Source organism: Sorex araneus, chromosome 8, assembly GCF_027595985.1.
Source record: "Sorex araneus isolate mSorAra2 chromosome 8, mSorAra2.pri, whole genome shotgun sequence".
Taxonomy (NCBI): Eukaryota; Metazoa; Chordata; class Mammalia; order Eulipotyphla; family Soricidae; genus Sorex; species Sorex araneus.
Genome location: NC_073309.1, coordinates 55,579,872 through 55,606,605, shown reverse-complemented (window position 1 = coordinate 55,606,605; position 26,734 = coordinate 55,579,872). Strand labels below are relative to the sequence as shown.

At 53.8% G+C, this 26,734-nt stretch overlaps 1 protein-coding gene across 1 annotated transcript; it reads left to right on the top strand.

Moving 5' to 3' along the window:
• On the top strand, window positions 1–26,613 carry LOC101538563 (receptor-type tyrosine-protein phosphatase H-like). Its single transcript, XM_055146481.1, has 19 exons — window positions 1–54; window positions 920–950; window positions 1,116–1,370; window positions 3,368–3,583; window positions 5,249–5,377; window positions 7,239–7,361; window positions 8,892–9,146; window positions 10,731–10,994; window positions 11,247–11,513; window positions 14,240–14,318; window positions 14,397–14,438; window positions 19,996–20,086; window positions 21,400–21,493; window positions 21,627–21,703; window positions 21,789–21,923; window positions 22,119–22,241; window positions 22,601–22,761; window positions 26,289–26,424; window positions 26,500–26,613. The coding sequence occupies exons 1-19, from the start codon at window positions 1–3 to the stop codon at window positions 26,611–26,613; spliced, it is 2,646 nt and encodes an 881-aa protein (XP_055002456.1).
• The last annotated feature ends 121 nt before the right edge of the window (window positions 26,614–26,734 follow it).

Here is a 26,734-nt window from a genome sequence, read left to right as displayed (position 1 = left end):
ATGGGCAGCGCTGGTGGAGGCCGCTGGGCCTGGGGGCACCTGGTGCTGCTGCTGGTGAGTGTACCTGCTGACCAGGGCCGGGAGCTCCAGGCCAGGATGCTGTGGGGGCCCAACACTGATCTGAGGTCACTGTCCGGATTCTGGCGCATGACAGAGCACATGAACAATACCCAGGGCTGGAGGCTGCTCTGGGGAGGGGGAAAGTCAGGAAATGTCAGGACACCACCCCCAGGGTACCAGGTACCACTGGGGACACAGGATTTCCCAGAGGAGAGGTAAAGCTTCCTCAGCAAAGACGGGGATACATGCTAGCCTGCTCCCTCAGACAGGAAGCCCTGCCTCCCCACCCTGCCTCCTTCCTCAGACCCAAACCCTCCTGTCTTAGACTCAGTAGTTCATCCTTTAATACCCTCCTCCCTCACTCCCAACCCCATGAGTCTAAGCCTCTTTCCTGATCTGGGTCTGGGCCCCCAGCTTCTTCCCTCAGACCTGATGTTCCCTGTCCTGCCTTGGTCCCCAAGGCTGTGTCAGGACGTGAAACCTTTAACTTCATCTCTGGGCGTTTGAGTGAAGCAGCCACTGGGTCCTTGGAGTTCCGCCTCAATCCCACAGCACTACTGACACATTGACACACTCAGACACACTCATACACACACTCACAGGCCCACACTCATACAAACTATCATAGGGTTCACCATACACACACTCACACTCACATGTTCCCACACACAAACACACACTATCACAAGGCTCAGTATACACACGCACACATGCTCACACTCTCGTGCAACACTCACACTTACACTCTCACAGGAAGGGGGTTGTTTAGGATCAGCCTCAGGAGGGGATCCCATGGGTGGGCCATGGGGCACAGCATGAGGAAAGGACAGGGCTGTGACCGTCCCCTCTACTCCCTCAGGGTCTGTGCATCTGGACAGCAGCTGGAGCTGGTGAGTCTCTGAGGACAGGGCCATGTTGAGGTGCCACTTGGGTCCTGGACACTCGGGAAAATAGAGGACTCTGGTGGGAAGCAGAGGAGGGTGGAACTGAGAGAGGGAGTGGGACGGACAGGGACAGATTGGTCCCCTGCACTGATCTTTTCTCACCATTCCCAGGCCCCAACCCTGTCAGGAACCTCATGGCTGAGAGCCAGACCAACAGCTCCGGCACTCTGAGCTGGGAGGACCCCAAGGGCCCAGCCAACGCTGCCTACACCTACCGTATCAAGTGGACTGAACATGATGTCACAGACATCACGGACACCACGTACAAGGTGGAGGGCCTACAGCCCGCCTCTCAGTACAGTTTCTCGGTGTGGGCAGTGAGCAACTGTCAGGAGAACACAGCGGAGATCGTCACTGCGTCCACAGGTGAGAGCCCGGCTGTGAGTGTGCAGGGGGGAAGGTGACAGGAGCCTAGAGCAGCTGTCAGCACTCGGTCACCACACTCAGGACCCAGGACAGACCCTTGCTATGATGTAACTGGTGGGCCTGCAGGACAGACAGGGACATTGGGACGGAAGGAGCCCTGCTGCCTGTCTCCCAGGCTGGGCGGCCCTGTGTTCAGTGATGATTTTTATTAAAAAAGAGTTTTGTTTTGGTTAGTTTTGGTTTGGGTTTGTTTTCTTGGATTTTTGATCTCACCCAGCAATGCTAGGGGTTACTCCCACCTGTGCACTGACGAATTCCTCCCAGTGGTGCTCAGGGGACAAGAAAGGGATGCTTGGATCCAATCTGGGTTGGCCACATGGAAGGCAAACAGCTCTCTGCTGTACTACAGTTGGGTCCCTGCATACTTTTATATTGAGTTGCTCTAGTTCATAATATTCTTGAAAATACCGTTATTTTGCTCCTTTTGTGTTTTGATGGTGTTGTTGTTTTTTGCTCTTTGGGTCACACCTGGCGATGCTCAGGGGTTACTCCAGGCTCTGCATTCAAGAATTACAACTGGGAGTGCTGAGGGAGTGTATGGGATGCCGAGGATTGACAGGGATGGGCATGAGTCCTGCTGCCTGTCTCCCAGACTAGGCAGATCTTAATTCATTTATGATTTTTTTTTAAAAAGAGTTTTCTTGGGACTGGAGTGATAGCACAGCAGGTAGGGTGTTGCCTAGCAAGCGACCGACCAAGGTTTGATTCCCAGCATCTCATATGGTCCCTCGAGCACCACCAGGAGTGATTCCTGAGTGCATGAGCCAGGAGCAATCACTGTACAATGCCATGTGTGACCCAAAAAGAAAAAAAATAGAGTTTTGGTTTGTTTTTGTTTTCTTGGCTTTTGATTCTCACCCAGCAACGATCGGGGCTACTCCTGCCTGTGCACTGAGGAATTCCTCCCGATGGTGCTCTGGGAATAAGAAGGGATACCGGGGATCCAATCTGGGTTGGCCACATGCAAGGCAAACAACTCTCCCCTATACTATCACTGGGACTCTGGGTACTTTTATATTGAGTTGCGCTAGTTCATATTCTTCTTGAAAACACCATTATTTTGCTTCTTTGGTTTTGGAGCCACACCCGATAGTGCTGAGGCTTAACAATCCTGCCTCTGAACTCGGGTCACTTCTCAGAGGCCTCTGGGGTGGGGTGTGAGGCTTGAACACGAGTCACCCCCTTGCAAAGCAGCGCCTGCCGCTCTGCTTTCCTCCGCCCTTAGCATGTTTCCCAGCTGCAGAGCTCAGGCTGAGGTCTCGGGGGCTGAGATGGATTCTAGAGCAGGATCTTGGGGTGTTTCTCTCCCCAGATATCCTTGGCTAAGGGGCCAGAACAGTGGGATCCCACAGAACAAACAACAGAACCAGAATGGGGAAGACCAGGTGCCCAGCCCTGGCCACTGTGGACACTGTGACCATTTGACTCTTGTTTCCAATGAACTCAGCCCATGAGCCCGTGTGCTGATGTTCAGCCCCTGTTCCACACCCCAACCCCGTCCAGCACAAACCCACCAGATCACGTGTAGGCACTTGAATTAAAGTCCGGGAAAACAGCTAATGTGCTTCTCCTGGGTCGGACCAGATTCTGGGAGGGGCTCCAGCCCATTCTGGCTCCCACAGCCCTGGGCTGTGCTGGACATTGGGCACGTTTCTGTCCACGCAGTCAGTGGAGAGAATAAAGCCTTGGCTGTGCCCAGAGCCCTGAGCAGGGCAGAGTAGCCCCTGACTGTGGGACAGAAGGCAGATGCTGCCTGGGGCTGCTAGTGAGAGCTGCTCTGAGCAGGTCTGGTGTGGGGGTACAGGGGTTCACACCCGGACCTTTCGCACAACTATGGTGGAGGCAGGGACGGGCATTTGGTGGTGCTTCAGAGGGTAAATATGCCTTGACAGACCAGGATCTTCCATGCTGACTTGGTCCTTCTCTGCTATTCCCAGACCCCAACCCTGTCAGGAACCTCACGGCTAAGAGCCAGACCAACAGCTCCGTCACTCTGAGCTGGGACGTCCCCGTGGCCCCAACCAACGCTGCCTACACCTACTGGATCAAGTGGACTGGACATGATGTCACAGACATCACGGACACCACATACAAGGTGGAGGGCCTGCAGCCCGCCTCTCAGTACAGTTTCTCCGTGTTTGCGGTGAGCAACGGTCAGGAGAGCACAGCAGAGGACATTACTGCATTCATAGGTGAGAGCCCGGTGGTACGTGTGCAGGGCGGAAGGTCACAGGAGACTAGAGCAGCTGTGAATACTCAGTCACCACTCTCAGGACCCAGGACAGACCCTCACTATGATGTGCCAAGTGGGCCTGCAGGACAGACAGGGACATCTGGCATGGACATAAGCCCTGCTGCCTATCTCCCAGGCTGGGCGCCTCTGTGTTAATTGATGATTTTTATTTAAAAAAAAAAAAGAGTTTTGTTTTGGTTAGTTTGGCTTGGGTTTGTTTTTTAGTCTCTTTAGGTCTCTCCTGGCAATTCTGGGGCTGCTCCTGCCTGTGCACTGAGGAATTCCTCCTGATGGTGCTTAATGACCAGAAGGGATACCAGGGATCCAATCTGGATTGGCCATGTGCAAGGCAAACAGCTCTCCACTGTACTATAGCTGGGCCCCTGAGTACTTTTATGTTAAGTGGCTCTAGCTCATAATTTTTTTTTTTTTGCTTTTATTTGGGTCACACCCAGTAATGCACAGGGATTGCTCCTGGCTCTGCATTCAGGAATTACCCCTGGCAGTACTCAGGGAACCATATGGGGTTCTGGGAATCGAACCTGGGTCAGCTGTGTGCAAGGCAAACGCCCTACCCACTGTGCTATCGCTCCAGCCCCATGTAGTTCATAATATTTTGAAAACACCATTATTTTATTTTTTTTAAAAAATTTTAAATTTCATTGAACCACTATGAGATAGTTACAAGCTTTCGTGTTTGGGTTACAATCTCATAATGATCAAACACCCATCCCTCCACCTGTGCACATTCCCCAACACCACTATCCTGGGTATGCCCCCCCTTTCCCACTCTCCCCCTGCCTCTATGGCAGACAATATTCTCCATACTCTCTCTCTACTTTGGGGCGTTATAGCTTGAAAAACAGACACTGAGAGGTCATCATGTTTGGCCCATTATCTACTTTCAAAAACACCATTATTTTACCCTTTTTGTGTTTTGTTATTGTTGTTTTCTGCTTTTTCAGTCACACCGGATGATGCTCAGGGGTTACTCCTGACTCTGCATTCAAGAATTATTCCTGTCAGTGCTGAGGGATCATATGGGATGCCGAGGATTGAACCTGGGTCAGCCACTGCAATGCAAACGCCCTCCCAACTGTACTACCTCCTGGCCCCTATTTTGCTTCTTTTGTTTTGGAGGCATGCCCTATAGTGCTCAGGCTTAATCCTGCCTCTGAGCTCACAGGTCACTTCTCAGAGGGCTCTGGAGCCAGCATGAGGTTTGTGGCTTGAACACGGGTCACCTCCATGTGAAGCAATGCCTGCAGCTCTGCTTTCTTCAGTCCTTAACGTGTTTCCCAGCTGCAGAGCTCAGGCTGCAATCTCGAGGGATGAGGTGATTTCTAGAGCAGAATCTTGGGGTGTGCCTCTCCCCAAGCTGCCCTGGCTAAGGGGCCAGAACAGTGGAACCCCACAAAACAAACAACAGAATCAGGTCTGGTGTGTGGGGGAGCAGAGGTTCCCACCCGGACCTTTCTCAGGGCAGTGGTGGATGCAGGGCATTTGGTGGGTGCTTCAGAGGCTAAATATGCCCTCACTGACCCTGATCTTCCATGCTGACTTGGTCCTTCTCCGATATTCCCAGACCCCAACCCTGTCAGGAACCTCTGGGTTGGGAACTGGACCAGCAGCCCCATCACTCTGGGACATCCCCCAGGGCCCGGTCAATGTATCCTACACTACTGGGTCAACTGGACCCGACCGGATGGCACAGGTGAGACCCGAAACACCATGAACACCACATACATGGTGGACAGACTGCAGCCCACAGCTCAGTACAGTTTCTGTGTGTGGGCGGTCAGCAATGGTCAGGAGGCACAGCAGAGATTGTCACTAATTTCACAGGTGAGAGCCCAGCTGTGCATGTGCAGGGCAGAAGGTGCCCGGAGCCTAGAGCAGCTGTCAGCACACGGTCACCGACTTAGGACAAAGGACAGACCCTTGCTATGATGTGCCAAGTGAGCCTGCAGGATAGACAGGGCCATCCGGGATGGGCATGAGCCCTGCTGCCTGTCTCCAGGCCAGGCAGATCTTCGTTAATTTATGATTTTTTAAAGAGTTTTCTTGGGACTTGAGTGATAGCACAGTGGATAGGGCATTTGCCTAGCAAGCAACAGACCCAGGTTTGATTCCCAGCATCCCATATGGTCCGCCGAGCACCACCAGGAGTGATTCCTGAGTGCATGAGCAAGGAGTAACCCCTGTACAACTCCAGATGTGACCCAAAAAGAAAAGAAAAAGTTTTGGTTTGTTTTGGTTTGTTTTTGTTTTCTTGACTTTTTCGTCTCTCCCAGCAATGCTCAGGGTTATTCCTGCCTGTACCCTGAGGAATTCCTCCTGATGGTGCTCAGGGACCAGAAGAGACATCAGGAATCCAATCTGGGTTGGCCACATGCAAGGCAAACACCTCTCCGCTGTACTATGGCTGGGCCTCTGAGTACTTTTATTTTTATTTTTTTAATTTTATTTTTTAATTGAGTCACCATGAGAACAGTTACAGGGCTTTTAGGATTGAGTCTCAGTCATACTATGCTCAAACACCCATCTCTTCACCAGTGCACATGTTCCACCACCAATAACCCCAGCATACCCCCCCCCACTTCCTGTGTGGCAGATGATTTTCACTTTATTCTTTCCTTACTTTGATTACATTCAATTTTTGACAGGAGACTCACTACCATTATTTGGAGTTTTACCCCCAACAATCAGACCTGTTGGAATGGCATCATAAGATTGTATGTTTTCTATTGTTGGTAACAAAGAGCATATGAGGTTTCACGGTCACGAAAGCGGCAGCCCAGATTTGGAATTCTGGTATTAAGTCCAGAGGTATTTCTGCTAGCAGCCGCTGCATTCCAAGATTGGTTTCTGTGGCGCTGGGATCATGGCTGATCAGAAGCAGAGGAGCTATATATGGGCGACCGCTCAGGGTCTCATTTAGCCCTGGCTAAGGAGTCAAAACAGTGGGACCCCCAGAATAAACAACATAACCAGAGTGGGGGAGACTAGGTGTACGGCCCAGCCACTGTGGGCACTCTGACCATCGGACTCTTCTGTTTCCGATGAGCTCAGCCTGTCAGTCCCTGTGCTGATGCTCCACCCCTGCTCCACACCCCAACCCTGTCCAGCACGGTCCCACCAGACCACATGTGGCCACTTGAATTGAGTTCCGGAAAAATGACTAATGTGCTGCTCCTGGGTCGGAGCCAGATTCTGGGAGAAACTCCAGCCTGCTCAGGCTCCCACAGGCCTGGGCTGTGCTGGACATGGGGTATGTTTCTGTCCACGCACAGTCAGTGGAGAGATTATTGCCTTGGCTGTGCCCAGAGCCCTGAGCTCTGTGCTCAGAGCCCGGAGTAGCCCCTGACTGTGGGATAGAAGGCAGATGCCGCCCAGGGCTGCTAGTGAGAGCTGCTCTGAGCAGGTCTGGTGTGGGGGTGCAGGGGTTCCCACCCGGACCTTAACAGGACTGTGATGGATGCAAGGACGGGCATTTGGTGGTGCTTCAGAGGTAAAATATGCCCTGATAGACCCTGATCTTCCATGCTGACCTGGTCCTTCTCCACTATTCCCAGACCCCAACCCTGTCAGGAACCTCACGGCTGAGAGCCAGACCAACAGCTCCGTCAGTCTGTGCTGGGAGGACCCCGGGGGAATGACCAGTACACACTACACCTACCTGATCAAGTGGACCGGACGTGTCACAGACATCACACATACAAGGTGGAGGGCCTGCAGCCCGCCTCTCAGTACAGTTTCTCAGTGTTTGCGGTGAGCAGCAGTCAGGAGAGCACAGCAGAGATCGTCACTGCGTTCACAGGTGAGAGCCCGACTGAGTGTGTGCAGGGCGGAAATTGTCCGGAGCCTAGAGCAGCTGTCAGCACTCGGTCACCACACTCAGGACCCTGGACAGACCCTTGCTATGATGTGCCTGGTGGGCCTGCAGGATAGACAGGGCCATCCGGGACGGGCAGGAGCCCTGCTGCCTGTCTCCCATGCTGGGCGGCTCTGTGTTCAGTGATGATTTTTATTAAAAAAGAGTTTTGTTTTGGTTAGTTTTGGTTTGGGTTTGATTTCTTTGCTCTTTGGGTCTCACCCTGCAATTCTCGGGGCTACTCCGACCTGTGCACTGAGGAATTCCTCTCGATGGTGCTCAGGGGACCAGAAGGGATGCTGGGGATGCAGTCTGGGTGGCCACATGGAAGGCAAACAGCTCTCTGCTGTACTATGGCAGGGCCCCTGCGTACTTTTATATTGAGTTGCTCTAGTTCATAATATTCTTGAAAACACCATTACTCACTCTTTTGTTGTTGTTGTTGTTCGCTTTTTGGGTCACACCGGGCAATGTTCAGGGGTTACTCCTGGCTCTGCATTCAAGAATTATTCCTGGGGGCCGGAGCGATAGCACAGCGGGTAGGGCGTTCGCCTTGCACGCGGCTGACCAGGGTTCGATCCCCGGCATCCCATATGGTCCCCCAAGCACTGCCAGGAGTAATTCCTGAGTGCAAAGCCAGGAGTAACCCCTGAGCATCACTGGGTGTGACCCAAAAAGCAAAAAAAAAAAAAAAAAAAAAGAATTATTCCTGGCAGTGCTGAGGAACCATATGAGATGCTGGGGATCAAACCTGGGTCCGACACTGCAATGCCAATGAAGCAGGGCCCAATGGGGGAGACCAGGTGCGCGGCCCTGACCACTATGGACACTCTGACCATCAGACTCTTCTGTTTCCGATGAGTTCAGCCCATGCGCTGAGGCTCTGCCCCTGCTTCACACCTCAACTCCGTCCAGCACAATCCCACCAGATTACATGTGGCTGTTTGAATTGAAGTTCGGGAAAATGACACATTTGCTTCTCCTGGGTCGAAGCCAGAATCTGCCTGGGCTCCAGCCTCCTCAGACTCCCACAGGCCTGGGCTGTGTTGGACACTGGCACGCTTCTGTCCACGCAGACTCAATGGAGAGAGTGTGGGCTCTGTCTGTTACTAGCGCCCCCAGCATGGAGAACTAGCTCCCTGACAGTATGACAGAAGGCAGATGCTGCTTGGGGCTGCTAGTGAGAGCTTCTCTGAGCAGGTCTGGTGTCTTGGGGTGCAGGGGTTCCCACCCGGATCTTTTCGCAGGACAGTGGTGGATGCAGGGACGGGCATTTGGTGGTGCTTCAGAGGGTAAATTGCCCCGACTGACCCTGATCTTCCATGCTGAGTTGGTCCTTCTCCACTATTCCCAGACCCCAACCCTGTCAGAAACCTCAGGGCTGAGAGCCAGACCACCAGCTTCGTCACTCTGAGCTGGGAGGATCCTGAGGGCCCGACCAACGCTGCCTACACCTACCGTATCAAGTGGACTGAACATGATGTCACAGACATCACAGACACCACATACAAGGTGGAGGGCCTGCAGCCCGCCTCTCAGTACAGTTTCTCAGTGTTTGCAGTGAGCAGCAGTCAGGAGAGCACAGCAGAGAACGTCACTGCATCCACAGGTGAGAGCCCGGCTGTGCGTGTGCAAGGCAGAAGGTGATCAGAACCTAGAGCAGTTGTCACCACACTCAGGACCCAGCACAGACCCTTGCTATGATGTGGCAAGTGGGCCTGCAGGATAAACAGGGACATCCAGGATGGGCAGGAGCCCTGCTGCCTGTCTCCCAGGCTGGGCAGCTCTGTGTTCAGTGATGATTTTTATTTAAAAAGAGTTTTGTTTTGGTTAGTTTTGGTTTGGGTTTGTTTTCTTTGCTTTTGGGACTCACCCAGCAATTCTTGGGGCAACTCCCACCTGTGCACTGAGAATTCCTCTCAATGGTGCTCAGGGACCAGAAGGGATACCAGGATCCAATCTGGGTTGGCCACATGCAAGGCAAACACCTCTCCACTGTACTATGGCTGTGTGCTGAGTACTTTTATATTGAGTTGCTCTAGTTCATAATATTCTTGAAACAACCATTATTTTGCTCCTTTTGTGTTTTGATGTTGCTGTTGTTGTTTTTTGATACTTGGGTCACACCCAGTGATACTCAGGGGTTACTCCTGGCTCTGCATTCAAGAATTACTCCTGCCGGTATTGAGGGTCCATACGGGATGCCTGGTATCGAACCTGGGTTAGCCAGTGCAATGCAAATGCCCTCCCGACTGTACGACCTCTCTGGTCCCTATTTTGCTTCTTTTGTTTCGGGGTCACGCCCTGTAGGCTCCCGTCCCACTCTGCCTCTGGGTGGCCTGGGCCAGAACTGGACGTTGGGATCATGGCCATGGCCTCTGTGGAGTGTTGGGTGAAAACCCTCCTTATTCACCATGGCCGGAAGAGCAAGGTGTCTCTTGACACTGGCTGGGTGACAGACACATCTTGGTACTAGTTCATCCTGCATCTGGGTCGATTTTGTGGTGTGGGGGTGCATGAGGTCACACTCTGATTTGTATCTGTAGTGGAGGCACGAAGGGCTTTGCTGGACTCTTTAGAGCCACATATCCCCACAGTCCCCCTATTTCCCTTCCGACATGGTCCTTCTCCCCAGTTCCCAGCACACACCCTGTCAGGACACTGGGGGTACTGAGTCAGAAAACCAGCACCATCATCCACAGCTGGGATGCCCCTGAGGGGCCAGACTCACGAAACTACACTTACAGGGTCCAATGGCACATTTAAGACCCAAACCACTGGCAACTGAACATATACAGCAGAACGGCTTGTGCCTGGGAGGGGGGACCTGATGACACGGGCAGAGCCTGTCCCCTGGCAGCTCTGCTCCCAACCGTTCCTCGTGGTTTCCTGCTCAGCTGCGGTCAGGAGACAGGGCTGTGCGGGCGGGCAGACAGAGCCGGTCCATGCTCAGCTCTGACCCTTCCTGCCGCCAGAGCAGGGTCAGAAGGCCCCGGTTTCCAAGCCGGCTTCCAAGCATGATTCGCCTCCTGCGGGCAGCTTAGCTGGGCTCCTGGGCAGGGGTCTGTGGGGCCCTCTGGATACACAGATCCAGCCCTCTTGGTAGGGTCATGGTAACAGAAAGGCTTTGGTGAGCAAACTCAGGTATTGGGGTCTCTGAAGTGCGGGACCCTTAGAACTCTCTCTTTCTCAGCTCCCAATGAGGTCATGAATCTCCACAACGAAACACAAACCAACAACTCAATCACACTCACCTGGGAGGCTCCCAGTGACCCCCACGCTCAGCTCTACATGTACCAGGTCCAGTGGGCCAGTGGGGCACAAAGCCAGCAGGAGCAAACGAATGGCACCTCCTATAGGGTGGAGGGCCTCGAACCCGGGACTCTGTACAACCTCAGCGTGAGGGCAGAGAGGAACAATGTCACCAGCGCCACACGGAGCCTCAGAGCTTCCACAGGTGAGTGAGCGCCTCCTATGCCTGCGGGATTAGGGCTGCTGAGCCCCGAGGGGACCACTGGGCCCCAACCCCTGACCCCTGTCCTGAGGAGCACACTCCCCTCAGGGGAGCTGTAGTTTCTGACACGACCCGGGGGTCTGGGAGGGACAGGGTGGGGGCTGTCAGAATCTGCACTCCCCCCCACCGTGGTGAAGCAGGGGATGTGGAGCCTCTGTCATGGCCCCTCTGACTTCCCTTGTCTCCCCCACGCAGCCCCAGACCCCGTCCGCATCTCCTCTTGCACCAGCGCCTCTGGGGGCCACGGGCTGGCCCTGACCTCTCTATGTCCCCGGGGCGGCTTTGAGACCTTCCTGCTGGAGGTCAACGGGCAGCGGATCTCCCTGGACAATTCCTCCTGCGAGCGGGAAGTGGCCGTGTGGGGACTGCAGCCAGCTCGCTTCTATGTTGCCAGCGTCCAGACCTTCTGGGATGGGATGGTGGCCCCAGGGTCCTCTGTGACCTGTAACACCTCGAGTGTAGGTGAGCAGAGCCAGAGGGGCAGGAACTAGGGTGACATTCTGTGGGTTCCTCCAGGCCCTCGTGGGTGTCTCACAATCACTTTCAACCACCTTGACTGTTTGTTTCCTGCATAAATCCCCCCCGTTGGTTTGGGGATGAGCCCTGGAGTTCTCAGGGAGGACTCCTGCCTTCTCTCCAGTGTCTCTCCTGGTAGTGTTTCGGGGACTGTGTGGGTGCTCAACCCTCGATCCCTGCCATGAGTGACACCTGGGTGCAGAGCCAGGGGTAAGCCCTGAGACTGCCACGTGTGACTCCAAACCAAAACCCAGAACTAAACACCCACTTTTTCCGAGGCAGCTCACATACGACACAGTTCAGCTGCTTAGTGTCCATGGCCCAGTGCATCCATATATTTGCAGAGCCGGGAAGGACACTGGCCGGATCTTGAACATCCTCCTTCTCACTCCGTGAAGGACATGTCAGTGCTGATGTTCTAGCCGCCGCCATGTCAGTCCACCATGTGTCTCTCGCTCCGACCTCCTGGGACATTTCCCCAACATGATGCTGCACCATGTGACGTGCAGTTTCTGTCCTGGGCCAGGTGAAGCTTTACCCAGCTGGAGGATCCATGTTTCTTTTTTTTTTTTTTTTTTTGGTTTTTGGGTCACACCTGGCAATGCTCAGGGGTTACTCCTGGCTCTGCACTCAGGAATTACTCCTGGCGGTGCTCAGGGGACCATATGGGATGCTGGGATTTGAACCCGGGTCGGCCGCATGCAAGGCAAATGCCCTACCTGCTGTGCTATCGCTCCAGCCCCAAGGAGGATCCATGTTTCATTGCGTCTGTTACAATATTGTTCCTTGCAGGGAACACCCCCATTTGCTCCTGCAGTGCAGGGAGAGGTAGGCAGTTCCCTTTCTCTCATGCACGTGTGTGCGTGTGTGCATGTGCATTCATATGTGTATATGTGGCTATGCATGTGTGTGCGTGAACATGTGTGCATGCATTTGTGTGTTTGTATTCATGTTTGTCCATACTTTTGTGTGTGTGCATGCATCATGTGTTCCATGCATTTGTGTTTGTGCATGTATGTGCATACGTGCATGCATGCATGCCTGTGTGTGTGCATACATTCCTGTGTCTGTGTGTGTGAGTGCATTGTGTGTGTGTGTTCCCATGTCTCATTTCTCTGCGTAGATGCCCAATGGGAGTCACAAGGTCTCAGGGAGGTTTCAGGGGCACTTACTCTGACTCTAGGCCCAGGGGCCTCTCCTGGTGGTCTCAGGGAACCAGGCAGGTTTGACCAAGGTAAGAGGCTGCGTGTGAGACAAGCTCCTGAACCCCACATTGCCTGCTCAGAACAGTCGATTGAGAGCCTCTGACAAGTCTGTGGGGCTCACTGTCCCCTCAGTGCTTTCTAGGTTCTTCTTTTGGGGGGGCACCCTGGTAATATTCAAAGGTTCCTCCTGGCTAAGCACTCAGGCAGTCCTCCTGGTGGTGCTGGGGGACCATCTATGATGTTGGGATCAAAATCTGGGTGTCCCCTGTGCCAGACAAGTGTCCCGCCCTGTGCTCCCGCTCAGCCCTCTAGATCTCTTTCTACTATTGATTTATTGGGCAGCACAAGCAATGTTCAGCAGACCGGAGGGTCTTTCTGGGTTTTTATCGGCCAGCGGTTCAGGGCAAAGGCTGGTGGATCAGTGCTGCTTGGTTCCCTTGGTGTTGGGCCTCTAAGGGACACCAGGCAGCGCTTGGTGACTGTTGGGTGCAGATGTATAACTGGTTTGAACCCCTGAAGGCCTCTTCTCTTCTCTGTGTCCAGCACTGCACCTGGGGCTCTGATGCGATGTGGACTCTGCTCTGGGACTGACCATGGGCTGGTGGCTGGGAACTGACCCTCTGAGCCTCAGATTGGGCTCATGTCTAGCACTGTCTTCTGGATAGCTGAACCGTGGAGGATTTGGGCCTCAGGTTGCAAAGGGAGGGACCCAGCCCCCCAAGACTCACTTACAGGAACTGGTAATGCCCAGCTAATGCCTGGAGGCCCCACACAGTGATGGGGTGTCCTGGGCTTGAGTGGACACCGCCTGGACACTGAGCATTTCAGAGCAGTGCTGGGAACCCCCATGGCCTTAGGAAACTTCAGCCTCAGGGATCCCGTAGGGGGAGGTTTGGCCTGAAACAGGGGCCCCCTGGGAAAATGGAGCCGCTGTGTGTGGGGCCAGGATGGGCCTTCCTGCCTCAGCAATGGGCACCACTCAGGGTGAGCACTCCCCTGGGGGATGTCATTGGGTGTCGGTGTTGAGCCATACCCCCCTGTCACCCACCTGTCCTGGGAGAGGTAGCAGGTCCCCACTCAGACACACTCTGGGCTGCTGGGGAGCAGTCCCTCCCTGGCTACCTGGGGAGCGGGGGACCGTGGCCCAGACTCCAAGAATCTGAGCCCCAGGACAGCGGGCAGAGGTGGGATTTTTTTGTTTTGTTTTGTTTTTTGGGTCACAGGGATTATTCCTGGCTCTGCTCTCAGGAATTACCCCCTGGCAGTGCTGAGGGGACCGTATGGGATGCTGGGAATCAAACCTGGGTTGGCTACGAGCAAGGCAAACGCCCTATCCGCTGTGCTATTGCTTCAGCCCCCAGAGGTGGGTCTTTATCAAGGTGACCATTGCCCTGTGGCTCCTGCGCAGGTCTGGGGTGCAGGTATCTGAGACAGATGCCCCTTCTAACACCTCACGTCTCTTTCCAGGGGTGATCGCCGGATCCGTCATTGGGGTGCTCCTGGCCATAACCCTGGTGGGCGTCCTGCTGTTCTTCCTGAAGCGCAGGTGAGACCTGGGGGCCAAGGGAGGATCAGGCGACCTAACTCCATCCTGACCCTGTTCTCTTCCTGACAACCTTCTCAGGAGGAGTGAGAAACAACCAGCGACCCGGAACCAGGTGTTCAGGTGAGCAACCGGCTCCCCGGGTTACAGCCTCAGTGTGATCACTTGGTAAACCCAGGAGAAAAGTGTTGGAGGGGCCCGATGTCCCTGAAACGAGGACAGCCCATTCCTCACACCCTGACCAGGTGAACTGGACTGGGCCCTTTCATCCGTCCAGCACCTTTATAGCCCCTTAGTGGGCTACACTGCTGGGGTGATCGGAATGAGTCAGGAATCCTGTCCAGAGGCGACTGTCGCCATGGAGACTTGGCCCACAGGGCTGTGACGTCTAGTCCCGTCAACAAGCATTGGAGTAGAAAGTGAGACAGTCCTGTGGGGTCAAGGATGTATCCCAGAAGGGAGGACAGGAGCCTTGTGCACACCCAGGCCGAGGGTCAAGCTGGGGCAAAGGCCCTGAGCAGGGCAATGAGTGTCTGAAGCACATCAGGAATCCTGATGAAGCTGAGTGGACGTGGGTTTTCAGGAGTGCCCACACATGGTAAGCTCCATGGGGTAACGTAGGACTGACTTTGGGGGTTCTAAGAGGACTCTGGAGAGACAAGTGAACCCCTGTAGGCCATTCCAGAAACAGCCAAAGAAAGAAAGTTCTGGAAGCATGCCAACAGAAATGGTCACCACGGATTAGAAATGGGATGAGAGGCACAGGTTCTAGACATGAATTTTTTTTTCCATTTATGTGTTTGTTGGGGCTGTTGCAGTGTGTTCGTACTTGTCCTTGCAAGTGGCTGATCGGGATTTATCCACAGCATCCCATATGGTCCCCCAAGCACTGCCAGGAATAATTCCTGAGTGCTGAGCATCACCAGGCATGACCCAGGAAGCTTGGGTACTTTTCTTGCACAAGGAAGTTTCCAGCACAACATCCCGTTCCCAGGACACCCTGCCTGCACTTCTCTCTCCAGCCCCTAATTGACTCTAAACAGGGTGTGTGGCTTGAAGGACAAAGGGCTCAGGGTGACACCCAGAACTTCAGCCTGAGAACCAAGTCTGGGGTCACCACAGATCAACGGGCAGTGTTCTGGGGGCTGCATGTGGAGGGCTCGGGAGCTCAGCTGTGCACTCAGGAAGTGATAGATGCTTGTTGACATCCCTGGGCTGCCCCCAGCAGAGCTAGAGGGGTGGGGCAGGGCCAGAAGAACATGGTCAGTGCTCGGTCTGTCTCTCAGATCTGATCTCTGTGTCCCGGGAGGGACGGGGGAGAGGAGCTGGAGCAGGGGGAGGGGCATGCTGGCCTGGTCGGATGTCTGCTGGCCATGGCCATCAGAGGCAGGAGAAATTCTCCATGGAGAAGGGCAGGTTTCTCTCCACCTCTGATGCTGCCTACTCGCCGCCTTCTCTGGAGTTCGAGTGTGGCCCTGTCCGTGTGACAATGTTTCAGCCTGTGTGTTTGCTTGTCTTGGTGAAAGATGGCGCCAGGGAGAGTCTCGAACAGATGACAGAGCACATGGGCGAGGACAAATGCCTGATGTTACCCGAGAGTGGCCAGACTTCAGGGAAGTGTGTCTGGGGTGGACGGAGGATGAGGGTCCCACGGAGAGGGAGATGTGTGCGCCGGTGTACTGTGTCGATGCCAACCAGGAGGCGGTGTGCAGAGAAAGGAGGTGCCAGTGGGGTCCTTCATGCTGAGTAGCCCTTGGAGTTTGGACCTGAGTGGCCCTTGGACCCACGGATAAGTATGCAAATAGGACAAGGGGACAGTGAAGTACAGAAGGAGCAAAGTAAACTGGCCTCTAGGGAACGTCTGCAGGCAGGGCTGTTCCATAAGTTTTATTGTCCCTCAGCTACAATAAGGCCAAAGGTCAGTGGAGGAGTCCCTGGGAGAGTCGATTCCTCACTGGGTCCCGGGACAGGGCACGAGGGAGCACCAGGCTCTAGGGACACAGAGGCCGTGGGCAACAGGGATGCCTGGTGGGAGGATCTCAGGCGCTGTGCCTGGTTTTCTGGAGCCTGTTCTGTGGGGGGTTGGCATTGGGTAGTCCTGGGAGCCCCTGGAGGAGGTGGCTCAGTGGGTTTAATTTGTTGCTCAGGGAGAAACTGGCCAGCACATCTCATGAAAGTCCAGATGGTGCTGATCCACTGTTAGCAGATGGGGGGAGGGAAGAGCAGGAAGAGCCTGTGAGGCTTGGACTGGTTTGCTTGGCTGGGGGAGGGTGGTTGGGCCACAGCTGGTGATGCTCAGGGCTTACTCCCAGCTCTGCACCAGGGATTCCTCATGACATTGCTCAGGGGAACATACGGATGCCAGGGATTGATCCCAGCTTGTTCCTGCAAGGCCAACATCCTGCTGTTCTTCTGTTGCTCTGGCCCCCTTTGCAAAAATTATTTTGGGCCTCGCCAGTCAGTGCTCAAGTCTTACTCCTGACTCTGTGCTCAGGAATCACTCCTTTTGAGGCTCAGGCATATGCGATATCAAGGATCAAACCTAGGTCAGCTGCATTCAGGTTAAGTGCCCGACCCACTCTGGCCCCTGTAGAGTTTTTAAAATTTAATTTATCTTGATTTGATTTCTCTTAGTTTTTGCCCACGCTCAGCAGTGCCCAGGGTCTACTCTTTCCTTGTGCTCGGGGAGGAACTTGGGCTGCCCGCGTGCACAGCATGTCTTAGTCCTCTGAGCAGTCACTTGAACCCTGGAGGGGTTTAGTTGGTTTGTTCTATGGCCACACTGGTGATGTTCAGCACTTGCCCTGGCTCTTGCTTAGGGGTTGTAGGATAACATAGCCTCAGGTAGTTTAGGTTTATTGGGTTACTCCCATCACAGTGCTCCCATTCCTCTGTGTTTATTTGTAGCTTCTTTCTTAGTGTTCTGTTGACTTGTAAATATTGTTTTTCTCTTCTCCCTGAGTCCTTTGCATAGTTTTTTCAGAGCCATGTCCTTTTTGTAAGGACACAGGAAGACTTAGCAATGCCATGCTTTTGAAACCTGGGAGTCATTTGGCTCTACATGATATTTTCCTCCTGGGCATCTGTTCTCTTGACCTAAGCCTCAGCTGCCCTTACTTCCTAGCACCCCCAAAAGCAGGGTCCCGCCGAGGGATGAGACGGACCCAGGGCAAGCGGTGAATTGTGTGCTACCCTGGCATCGAGATGGGCCTGGCCAAAGTGCCTAATGCTTAACTATAAGTTAAGGGCTTGGTCATGGACAAATGCTGTCATGATCCAAACAGTGATAACTAGATTTGGACCCTGCTAGGGTTAGGAATGATTAATCTGGCCTGAGTGCTGTAGTCTGAGTCTGTGGCAAGATGTTGCCAGGAGAGCTGCCTTGCAAGCCTCAATGCATCTCTTACTAGGTCCACACAAAAATAACTAGTATTAATATGTTAATAAGTGTTTGGACTAGGAAAGGAGAAAAACACCTTAAGAGTCAGGAAGGGCTTTGGAATGCCCAGCCCTCAGGAAGAGCTTTTTATGATGATTTTGCTACCTGGCTGTATGTAGCCTAGGGGCAAGGGGGAGAGAAAAAGAGGGAGGAGGGAGACAAGAGAATCCAAGGGGCAGTAGATCCAAAGAGAGGACAGAGCTGGGAGTGCGGGAGATGAGAAAGATGGAAGATTGAATAAATGGTAACTAATCAGCAACCAGCCTGGTCCTCATTCTTCCTTCCGTCGCCTGTCCTTGGCCAACAGCTGTCCCGATCCAGCCCATACACAGCGGTTCCAGAGCACTGAACACGGGCTGTTAGACAGAGCTGCCCGGAGAGCCCGCAAGTGCACACGCCCATCGGCTTGCTTTAGTTTTTTCCAAGGGGTCACTCTTGGCGGGCTCTGGAGACCCTGTGCAGTGCTCAGGATCAAACTGGGGTCAACCCCAGACAACACAATTGTCTTAGACTTGTACCATTACACAGCTGGCCCCAAACTACCTACAAAAAATTTTTTTTGTAACACTGTGACTTACCAAATTATTCATAACACAGTTGTTTCCGCCTTAAATGTCCCAATCCCACTACCAGAGTGCCCTTCCCTCCACTGGTGTCCTCTGTTTCCAACCCAGCACCCCAGCCTGGCCCCTTACAGGGACAAACACATTTACTTCATATGGTTTGCTACAACACAAAAGTAAGTGGAATCATCAAACCTTAGATGAATAACAGGCAGTTTGTGATCTTGTTGCACTCACAGTGATGTTACTGAAGTCATTGTGGAGTCTCTCCTGGGCTGCTTGGTGTCACCTGAGCCTTTAGGATCAGCCAGCAGGGGGCTGGAGCAATAGCACAGTGGGGAGGGTGTTTGTCTTAAATGTAGCCGACCCAGGTTCTATTTCCAGCATCCCATATGGTCCCCTGAGCACCGCCAAGAGTAAAGGAGTAATTCCTGAGTGTGGAGCCAGGAGTAACCCCTAACTTCACCAGGTGTGACCCAAAAAGAAAAAAAAAAGCATCAGCCAGCTGAGTGGGCTTCTGTACAACACGCCATCAGATTTCTTGTGATCCTACTGGCTCACTGGTCTTGACATTTGGAGGTGTCACCAGGCTGTTTATGCTGCCGTGCAGCCCAGGAGTTACAGATCTGGAACAATTTGGTGTCTTGGCAGTGTGAGGAGGTTCAGCTGTGACTCGGGCTATTCTATGTGAGAGGGTGTCAGAGAGGCTTCGGGCTGCTGCTTCAGGCAGGAAGTGGAACGCCACCCCTATTCCAAGAGGACCCCAGAGTTCTCAGCCCAGACCAGTCTACTTGGCAAGGTTCAGTGCCATCATGTTCTTTTGAAATCAGTTGTGGAGCTGGGCCAATTTTCTGCCAGGAAGAAAATTGTGCACGGAGAGTTGAGAGGGGGGTGGGCTAAGGGATGGGGATGATGGGTTTTCCAGTGGTGATGGTGTGGGGTGAGGTGTGGGCCGATGCATTATTTTTCAGCCCATAAGTCCCATTTTGAGGTCTCTCCTGAAGGACCTGATCTCAGATCTCAACTAAGGCACCTTCTACAACTGCATATTTATGGCAATATTATGCACCGTAGCCAAGAAGAGAAAAGAGATGAATGGAAACAGATGATGGACACACTGAGACACACACTCGCAGACACACAGACACACACATGACACACAAAAAGATATAGACACACACATACACACATGCACATACACGCATGCATGCTTGCACACAGACAACACACAAGCACACTGGGACACACAAAGATACTCACAGATACACCTGCCCACACACAGACACATGAGAATATACACAAAGAGACACATGCACACAAAGAAACACACACATGTCCACACATAGACACAACATACCACACACACACATGCACACATATGGAAACATTAACTAACCAGGGAGGTTTCTGTCATTTCTGACCACAGACCTCCAGGGGTCGATGCTAAGGGGAACTTCAGAGAGAGAATTCTGCACAACCTCACCTGTGCAGATAAGCAGGAGACGAGCCAAACTGTGTAGCCACAGAGCAGATCCGTGGGTGCCAGGGATGGGTGGTCACAGGGGAGTTGGGGGAGCAGGATTAGGAGGCTCAGGTTTCCACTTATAAGGTCTTAGTAGGAAACAGAGTGAGAGCAGCCCCTTGGTCCCAAGATCGGGCTCTGCCTCCCTCTCTTCAGCTTCCGCAAAGACATCCATGCTGCAGACTTCGCCAAGCATGTGAGGGGAAAGGAGAAGGACAGCAACTGGGGCTTCGCGGAGGATTACCAGGTGAGCCCGCGCCAGAGGGAGACACAGGCGCCTGAACTCCCCAGTGCAGGAGTGGGGGGCAGCAACGCGTCCTACTGGAGGGCAGTAACCCGCAGGCATGAAGCTGTCTCCTTCTCCTGTGTCTACTTCAATTCTTTACCCCGCACTGAGCCCTTGTCATTGCAGTGACCGGGGTCACGCACTTGCAGGTGCTCCCCAAGGTTCGCCCTCCTGGCATTGGACACTCACGCTGTCCTCACCAGAGAGATAAGGCCCGACATGGCACCCACACACTCTTAGTTGAGGCAATTGTGGGGTCTCACCTCTGTGGGCTCACACTCTTGCTGTGGGATGTCTGGACGGCCGAGAGAGGCTGTGGGCACAGGCTAGACTTGGGAATGAGACTCGCATTGTCTTTTGCAGGGCAGGTGCTTGGAGTCTCCGAGATATTCTTCCAGGTCCTGGGACAGTATTTTTTGGGACAGGGCACCCTGGGGTACCCAGGGCTGACTCCTGGCTCTGTGCTCAGAGATCACTCCTGGTGGGACTCGCTTGGGGAGTCCATTGCGGTGCTGGGACTGAGCCGGCTCAGCTGCACTCATGGCAGGCAAGCACCCTCCATGCTGTGCTACCTCTCTGGCCCTGACAATGCATTTGAAAATGTTTTTCTCTTTTTTGGTGGTGTGGCTGTGCTTTGGGGAGCCATATCTATCCGACCTAGGGCTTCCACCTGGCCCTGTGCTGAGGGATCACTGCGGTGGGCTTGAAGGACTCTATGTGGTGCCAGGGTTGAACTAGCTTGTGCAAGGCGAGCGGCCTCCCGACGCTGCTGTCTCTCTGGCCTGTGATGATCTTTTGATCCCTCAAGATCTTGAGTGCTGATGGGGCCTGGGTTTGTCCTACCCAACAATGAGCCTCACTGTATGGCTTGTTCTTCCCTTACACCTGTCACTGTCATCCTCTCCATTCCACCATCTCCGACTTCTCCCTGAACCCCAGGACAGTGGCACATAGCCATGGTTTCAGCTGAATTTGGGGCAAATATAGCAGTGAAGGGGCTGGACAGTTGGTTCCATGCGCTGCTCACAGGTTTCGCCTTCAGAAGACCCGGGTTAGAACCCCGGTACATAGGTCCCCTGAGCACTGCTGGGAATGATGCCCAAGCACAGAGCTCGAAGGAGCCCCTGAGCACTGCTGGTGTGGCCCTAACATAGAAAACCAACCAACCCCTCCTAGAGACAGTGGCACTAAAGAAGGCCAAGAACACCAGTTGTGTATGGGGGAGGTGGTTGTGCTTGGTGGGGCCTGACCCTCCTCGCCTGCCTGCCCCCCAGCTCTTGGACCAAGAGAACCAGCTCGAGCCGCTTCAGATGGTGGCCTTGGCTCCAGAAAACCAGAGCAAGAACCGATACAGAAATGTGCTGCCTTGTGAGTGCCGCGCCTCGTGGTGGTGTCCTGGCCAGGGACACCAGGAACTTCTGTCCTGCCATGGGGATGGGGTCCCGCTCCTGGGGGGTACTCGCCTCATCTCTGTGCTCCAGTATTGCTGCCTCTTCCCTAGATGACTGTGCTCGGGTATCCCTGAAGCTGCTCCCTGGGGAACCAGGCTCCGACTACATCAATGCCAGCTTCATACCTGTAAGGCTGGGGGTGGGATGCGGGCACCCCCGTGACCTTGGGCAGGAGGGGGCCCTGACCTGCCCATTAACCCCTCACCCCGCAGGGTCTCAAGAAAGCCCAGGAGTTCATCGCCACGCAGGGCCCCCTGCCTCACACCGTGGAGGATTTCTGGCGTCTGGTTTGGGAGCAGCAGAGCCACATCCTGGTCATGCTGACCAATTGCATGGAGTTGGGCCGGGTGAGTGACCCTTGACCTCTGACCCCTCATGGAGCTTGCCCACCGGGCACAGCTGGAGCTATCTGAATCAATGATCTTGTGAAGGAGGCGCTGCCTAGCTGCCTGGGGGTCCTGCAGGAACTCAGCCCTTTTATGCAGGTGGCCCAGGAGAGAATGGAACCTGGGAGGCCTCTATTTTCTGGCCCCATCCCCCAGGTGAAGTGTGAGCATTATTGGCCACTGGACAACAAGCCCTGCACCCATGGGCACCTCCAAGTGACGCTGGAGCACGAGGATGTAAAGGAGAACTGGACCATCAGGACTCTGATACTCCACCATGTAAGCCACGCCCCTAACACACCCTGGCCCCGCCCATAACCCACTTTAGCCACGCCCATAAATTATTCCCATAAACCCCGCCCTCCAGACATCCCCTAACTCCACCTCCCAAGTCCGGCCCAGAGTCCACCTTTAGTCCCGCCCAGAAATTATTCCCATAAGCCCCGCCCTCCAGACTTCCTAGCTGAGTCTCCCCTGCCCCGCCCACCCTCGGTCTGGACCCAAACCTCCTGGATTGGCTCCCGGAACGCCCCCTGCCAAGCACCTCCCTTGGTTCCTGGGCTGGATCTCCCTGGATCCAGCTGGCAGCCTGTGGCCAGCCCCTCCCTGGGTCGCCACCACAAGGACTTTCCCGGCAGACGCAGGAGCAGAAGAAGCTAGAGGTGTGGCAGTTTCATTACATGACATGGCCGGACCACGGCGTGCCCCACTGCCCCAACCCCTTGCTGGAATTCAGGAATCTCTTCCGCGAGCAGCTGGAACATTTCTCCGAGGGCGGCCTGCCAGTCGTGCACTGCAGGTGAGGGAGGCCGGCCCGGCGCAGGCCAGGATGGAGAAGGGAAGGAGAGCATGTGGGGCCAGGCGGGGGCCAGCAGGAGGGAGACCCCCAAGCGGGGCCGCTTGGAGAGGGTGTCGCCCGCTGGGTAGGGCCATCCACATGTGCAGCGGTCATCCCAGGCCTCCGAACTGAGTGTCACGGAATGCAGATCGCCCTCTGAAACTGAGCCTCTGGCTCCCAGGAGAGTTGGGGTGCTGGGGCACCTAAGAGCAGTGCCAGGGGGACAGTCCCAGCTCCCTCTGCCTGAACCTCACACCCAGCTCCTGTACCCAGGGTTGAGTGAGACCCAGGTGGGAAGCTAATCCCTGGGTTCAGTCCATTCCTGCTTGATGCCCAGGAGGCCTAGGCTGGTGTCGCGCGCTGCGCGCTGCTTCGACCAGCGAAGAAACACGCAACTCGGAGATCCTTCTTGCTGCGATTTATTCAGGGACTTTCCATTGAAGGGGGAAGAAACGGGAATGAGGGGGAAACGAGGAGGAGGAGGAGAGAGGGCCGAAGGAGGAGGAACCGACTAGCTAGGCAGCTTTCCCCCCCCTTATATACCTCTTGCTGCCTGCTTACGCCCATGTGTCTGCAGCTGATAGGTTAGTTGTAGCTTATGGGCGTGGCAAGACATCCTGTTTCCTTATTAGGAGTTGTTTTAGAAGCACACAGGTGTTGATTACGAAGAATGGTGCAATTTACAAGCACAGTGCAACTGTTGTTACAAAGCACAGTCCCGTGGAGGATCTCCACAGGCTGGGACCCTCACATGGCCTCTCCACCCATCCTGATGGTAGCATCTGGGCATAGGACCTTCCTGCCACCTCCTGCAGAAGTGACACCATGGCTTGGCCAGAAAGAGGAGAGACCCTGGTCCAGGCCTCCTGTGTCTAAACTCAGTGACCCAGACCCGAAGGTCACATGGTATCTGATACCGTTACCAGCAGACTTCCAGCTGGGTCAGCCCAGCATCAGAACAGCAAGAGGAGCTGGGGACTGAGGGTGACACAGGCACCAGGGCCCTGTGGGGGGGAGGACAGTGTCTCAGATGGGTTTGCTGCATTGTTTGTCTATGTGCTGAATGTTCTCTTTGGAACAGGACATCTTATGCTTAAAAATAAAAACACAGCTCAGGGCTGGAGTGACAATGCAGTAGGTGGGGCATTTGCCTTGCCCGAAGCTGACCGGGTTCAATTCTCAGCACCCTGTATGGTCCCCTGAGCACCAGCATGAGTAATGCCTGAGTGCAGAGCCAGGAATAAGCTCTGAGTACCACCTGTATGGTCCCAAAACAAACACAGTCAAAGTGAAGTCGCCTCTTGGGAATGGCTCTTTTGGTTTTGCTTTTGGGGTGCACCCAGCGGTGTACGGGGCTGACCCCTGGTTCTGAACTCAGGGATAAATCCTGGCTGGGATTAAGGGGGTGCATATGGGGTGCTGAGTTGGGATGAAGCCCAAGTGAGTCGTGTGCAGGGCCAGCGCCCTTCCCACTGTGCGATGGCTCCTGTGTGGGTTGCCACTCAGTCACTTGAGCACTGTGTGGGGACAGGACCTTGACCCACTCAGGCCCTCTGCTGCTTCTGAATACGGAGGAGCACTGAGTGGCACTCCATAGTCCCTTTCACTCCAGCAATCCCGGTTGCATCACTAAAGTTGAGATTTCTTAGACCAGAGTTTGCTTGCCTTGCACACGGCCGACCTATGTTCGATCCCTGGCTCCACATAGAGTCCCCTGAGCCTGCCAGGAGTTTTCCCAGAGCACAGAGTCAGGAGTAGGTGCTGAGCACTGCAGGATGTGGGCTCCCCACTAAAAAATCTGAATGTTGACATCACTAAGAATAATGAAGTTGGTTCTGCACCGCAAGAGATACAGTGACCAGAATACAAAGACTATCCACAGAATGGGAAAGGATATTTACACAATACCCATCAGATAAGGGGTTGATATCAATGGTATATAAAGCACTGGTTGAACTCTACAAGAAGAAAACATCCAACCCCATCAAAAAATGGGGCGAAGAAATGAACAGAAACTTTACCAAGGAAGAAATACGAATGGCCAAAAGGCACATGAAAAAGTGCTCTGCATCACTAATCATCAGAGAGATGCAGATCAAAACAACCATGAGATACCACCTCACACCACAGAGACTAGCACACATCCAAAAGAACAAAAGCAACCGCTGTTGGAGAGGATGTGGGGAGAAAGGGACCCTTCTTCACTGCTGGTGGGAATGCCGACTGGTTCAGCTCTTCTGGAAAACAATTTGGACGATTCTCAAAAAATTAGATATTGAATTCCCATTTGACCCAGCAATACCACTGCTGGGAATATATCCCAGAGAGGCAAAAAAGCACAATCGAAACAACATCTGCACATGTATGTTCATCGCAGCACTGTTTACAACAGCCAGAATCTGGAAAAAACCCGAATGCCCCAAAACGGATGACTGGTTGAGGAAACTTTGGTACATCTATACAATGGAATACTATGCAGCTGTTAGAAAAAAGGAAGTCAAGAATTTTGTAGTTAAGTGGATGGGCATGAAAAGTTTCATGCTGAGTGAAATGAGTCAGAAAGAGAGAGACAGGCATATAAAGACTGCACTCATCTATGGTATATAGAATATCAGAGTGGGAGACTAATACCCAAGAACTGTAGAAATAAGTACCAGGAGGTTGACCCCATGGCTTCGAGGCTGGCCTCACGTTCCGGGGAAAGGGCAACTCAGAGAAGCGATCACCAACTACATTGTAGTCAAAGGCCATGTGGGGGAAGGGAGTTGCGGGCTGAATGAGGGCTAGAGACTGAGCACAGCGGCCACTCAACACCTTTATTGCAAACCACAACAGCTAATTAGAGAGAGAGAACAGAAGGGAATGCCCTGCCACAGTGGCAGGGTGGGGTGGGGGGGAGATGGGATTGGGGAGGGTGGGAGGGACGCTGGGTTTACGGGTGGTGGAGAATGGGCACTGGTGAAGGGATGGGTTCCCGAACTTTGTATGAGGGAAGTATAAGCACAAAAGTGCATAAATCTGTAACTGTACCCTCACAGTGATTCTCTAATTAAAAATAAATAAATTATATAAAAATAAAAAAAAAGAATAATGAAGTTGGGGGTTGGAGCGATAATACAGTGGGTAGGGTGTTTGTCTTGCATGCAGCCGACCCAGGTTCGATTCCCAGCATCCTATATGATCCCCTGAGCACCACCAGGAGTAATTCCTGAGTGCAAAGCCAGGAATAACCCCTGTGCATTGCTGGGTGTCTCCAAAAGAGAAAAAAAAAGAATAAGGAGGAACATCACTGTTATAATAGTAAAAATGACATCACCAAGTACAATGAGGGTCCACAGATGGACTGGCCACTCACTGCGCAGTGTGTGCCAGTTTGGTGAGACCATGCTTCCAGGGAAGCCTGGAGTAAATGCTCAGCAACCTGGTCCCTAGGTGAGGACCCCACCCCATCCTCAGGTTCCCTGACTGACCCTGTCCTGTCCCCCCAGTGATGGCGTGGGCCGCACGGGCACCTTCATTGCTCTGGATGTCCTGCTGCGGCAGCTGGAGTGTGAGGGCCGCGTGGGGCCCTTCCAGTATGTGAAGAAGATGAGGGGAAGCCGGCCGCTGATGGTGCAGACTGAGGTGAGAGGGCGCAGGTGGGCTGGGCGGGGCTGGGCCCCTCCACACACTCACCTCTGCCCACCCTGCACCCCGCAGGCCCAGTACGTGTTCCTGCACCAGTGCATCCTGCGCTTTCTCGAGCAGTCTTCGCCCATCTATGCCGAGGACTTGTACGAGGATATGATCTACGAGAACGTGGGTGCCCTGTAGCCCATGGAGAGCAGAACCTGACGCCCCGCCAGCTACATGCAGACTCTGCTTCCTTCTTCCTCCCAGATTTTGGGCCCCTGGCTGCAGGGTCAGATTCCGAGTGCCCTGAAGGGAACTCGGT

Bases quoted from the DNA above. Each gene is read 5' to 3' on its own strand.
- LOC101538563 (XM_055146481.1), top strand. From the start codon at position 1: ATGGGCAGCGCTGGTGGAGGCCGCTGGGCCTGGGGGCACCTGGTGCTG. The intron at 1,371-3,367 runs GTGAGAGCCCGG...TGCTATTCCCAG, and splicing joins GATCGTCACTGCGTCCACAG to ACCCCAACCCTGTCAGGAAC. The intron at 21,924-22,118 runs GTGAGTGACCCT...CCCATCCCCCAG, and splicing joins ATTGCATGGAGTTGGGCCGG to GTGAAGTGTGAGCATTATTG.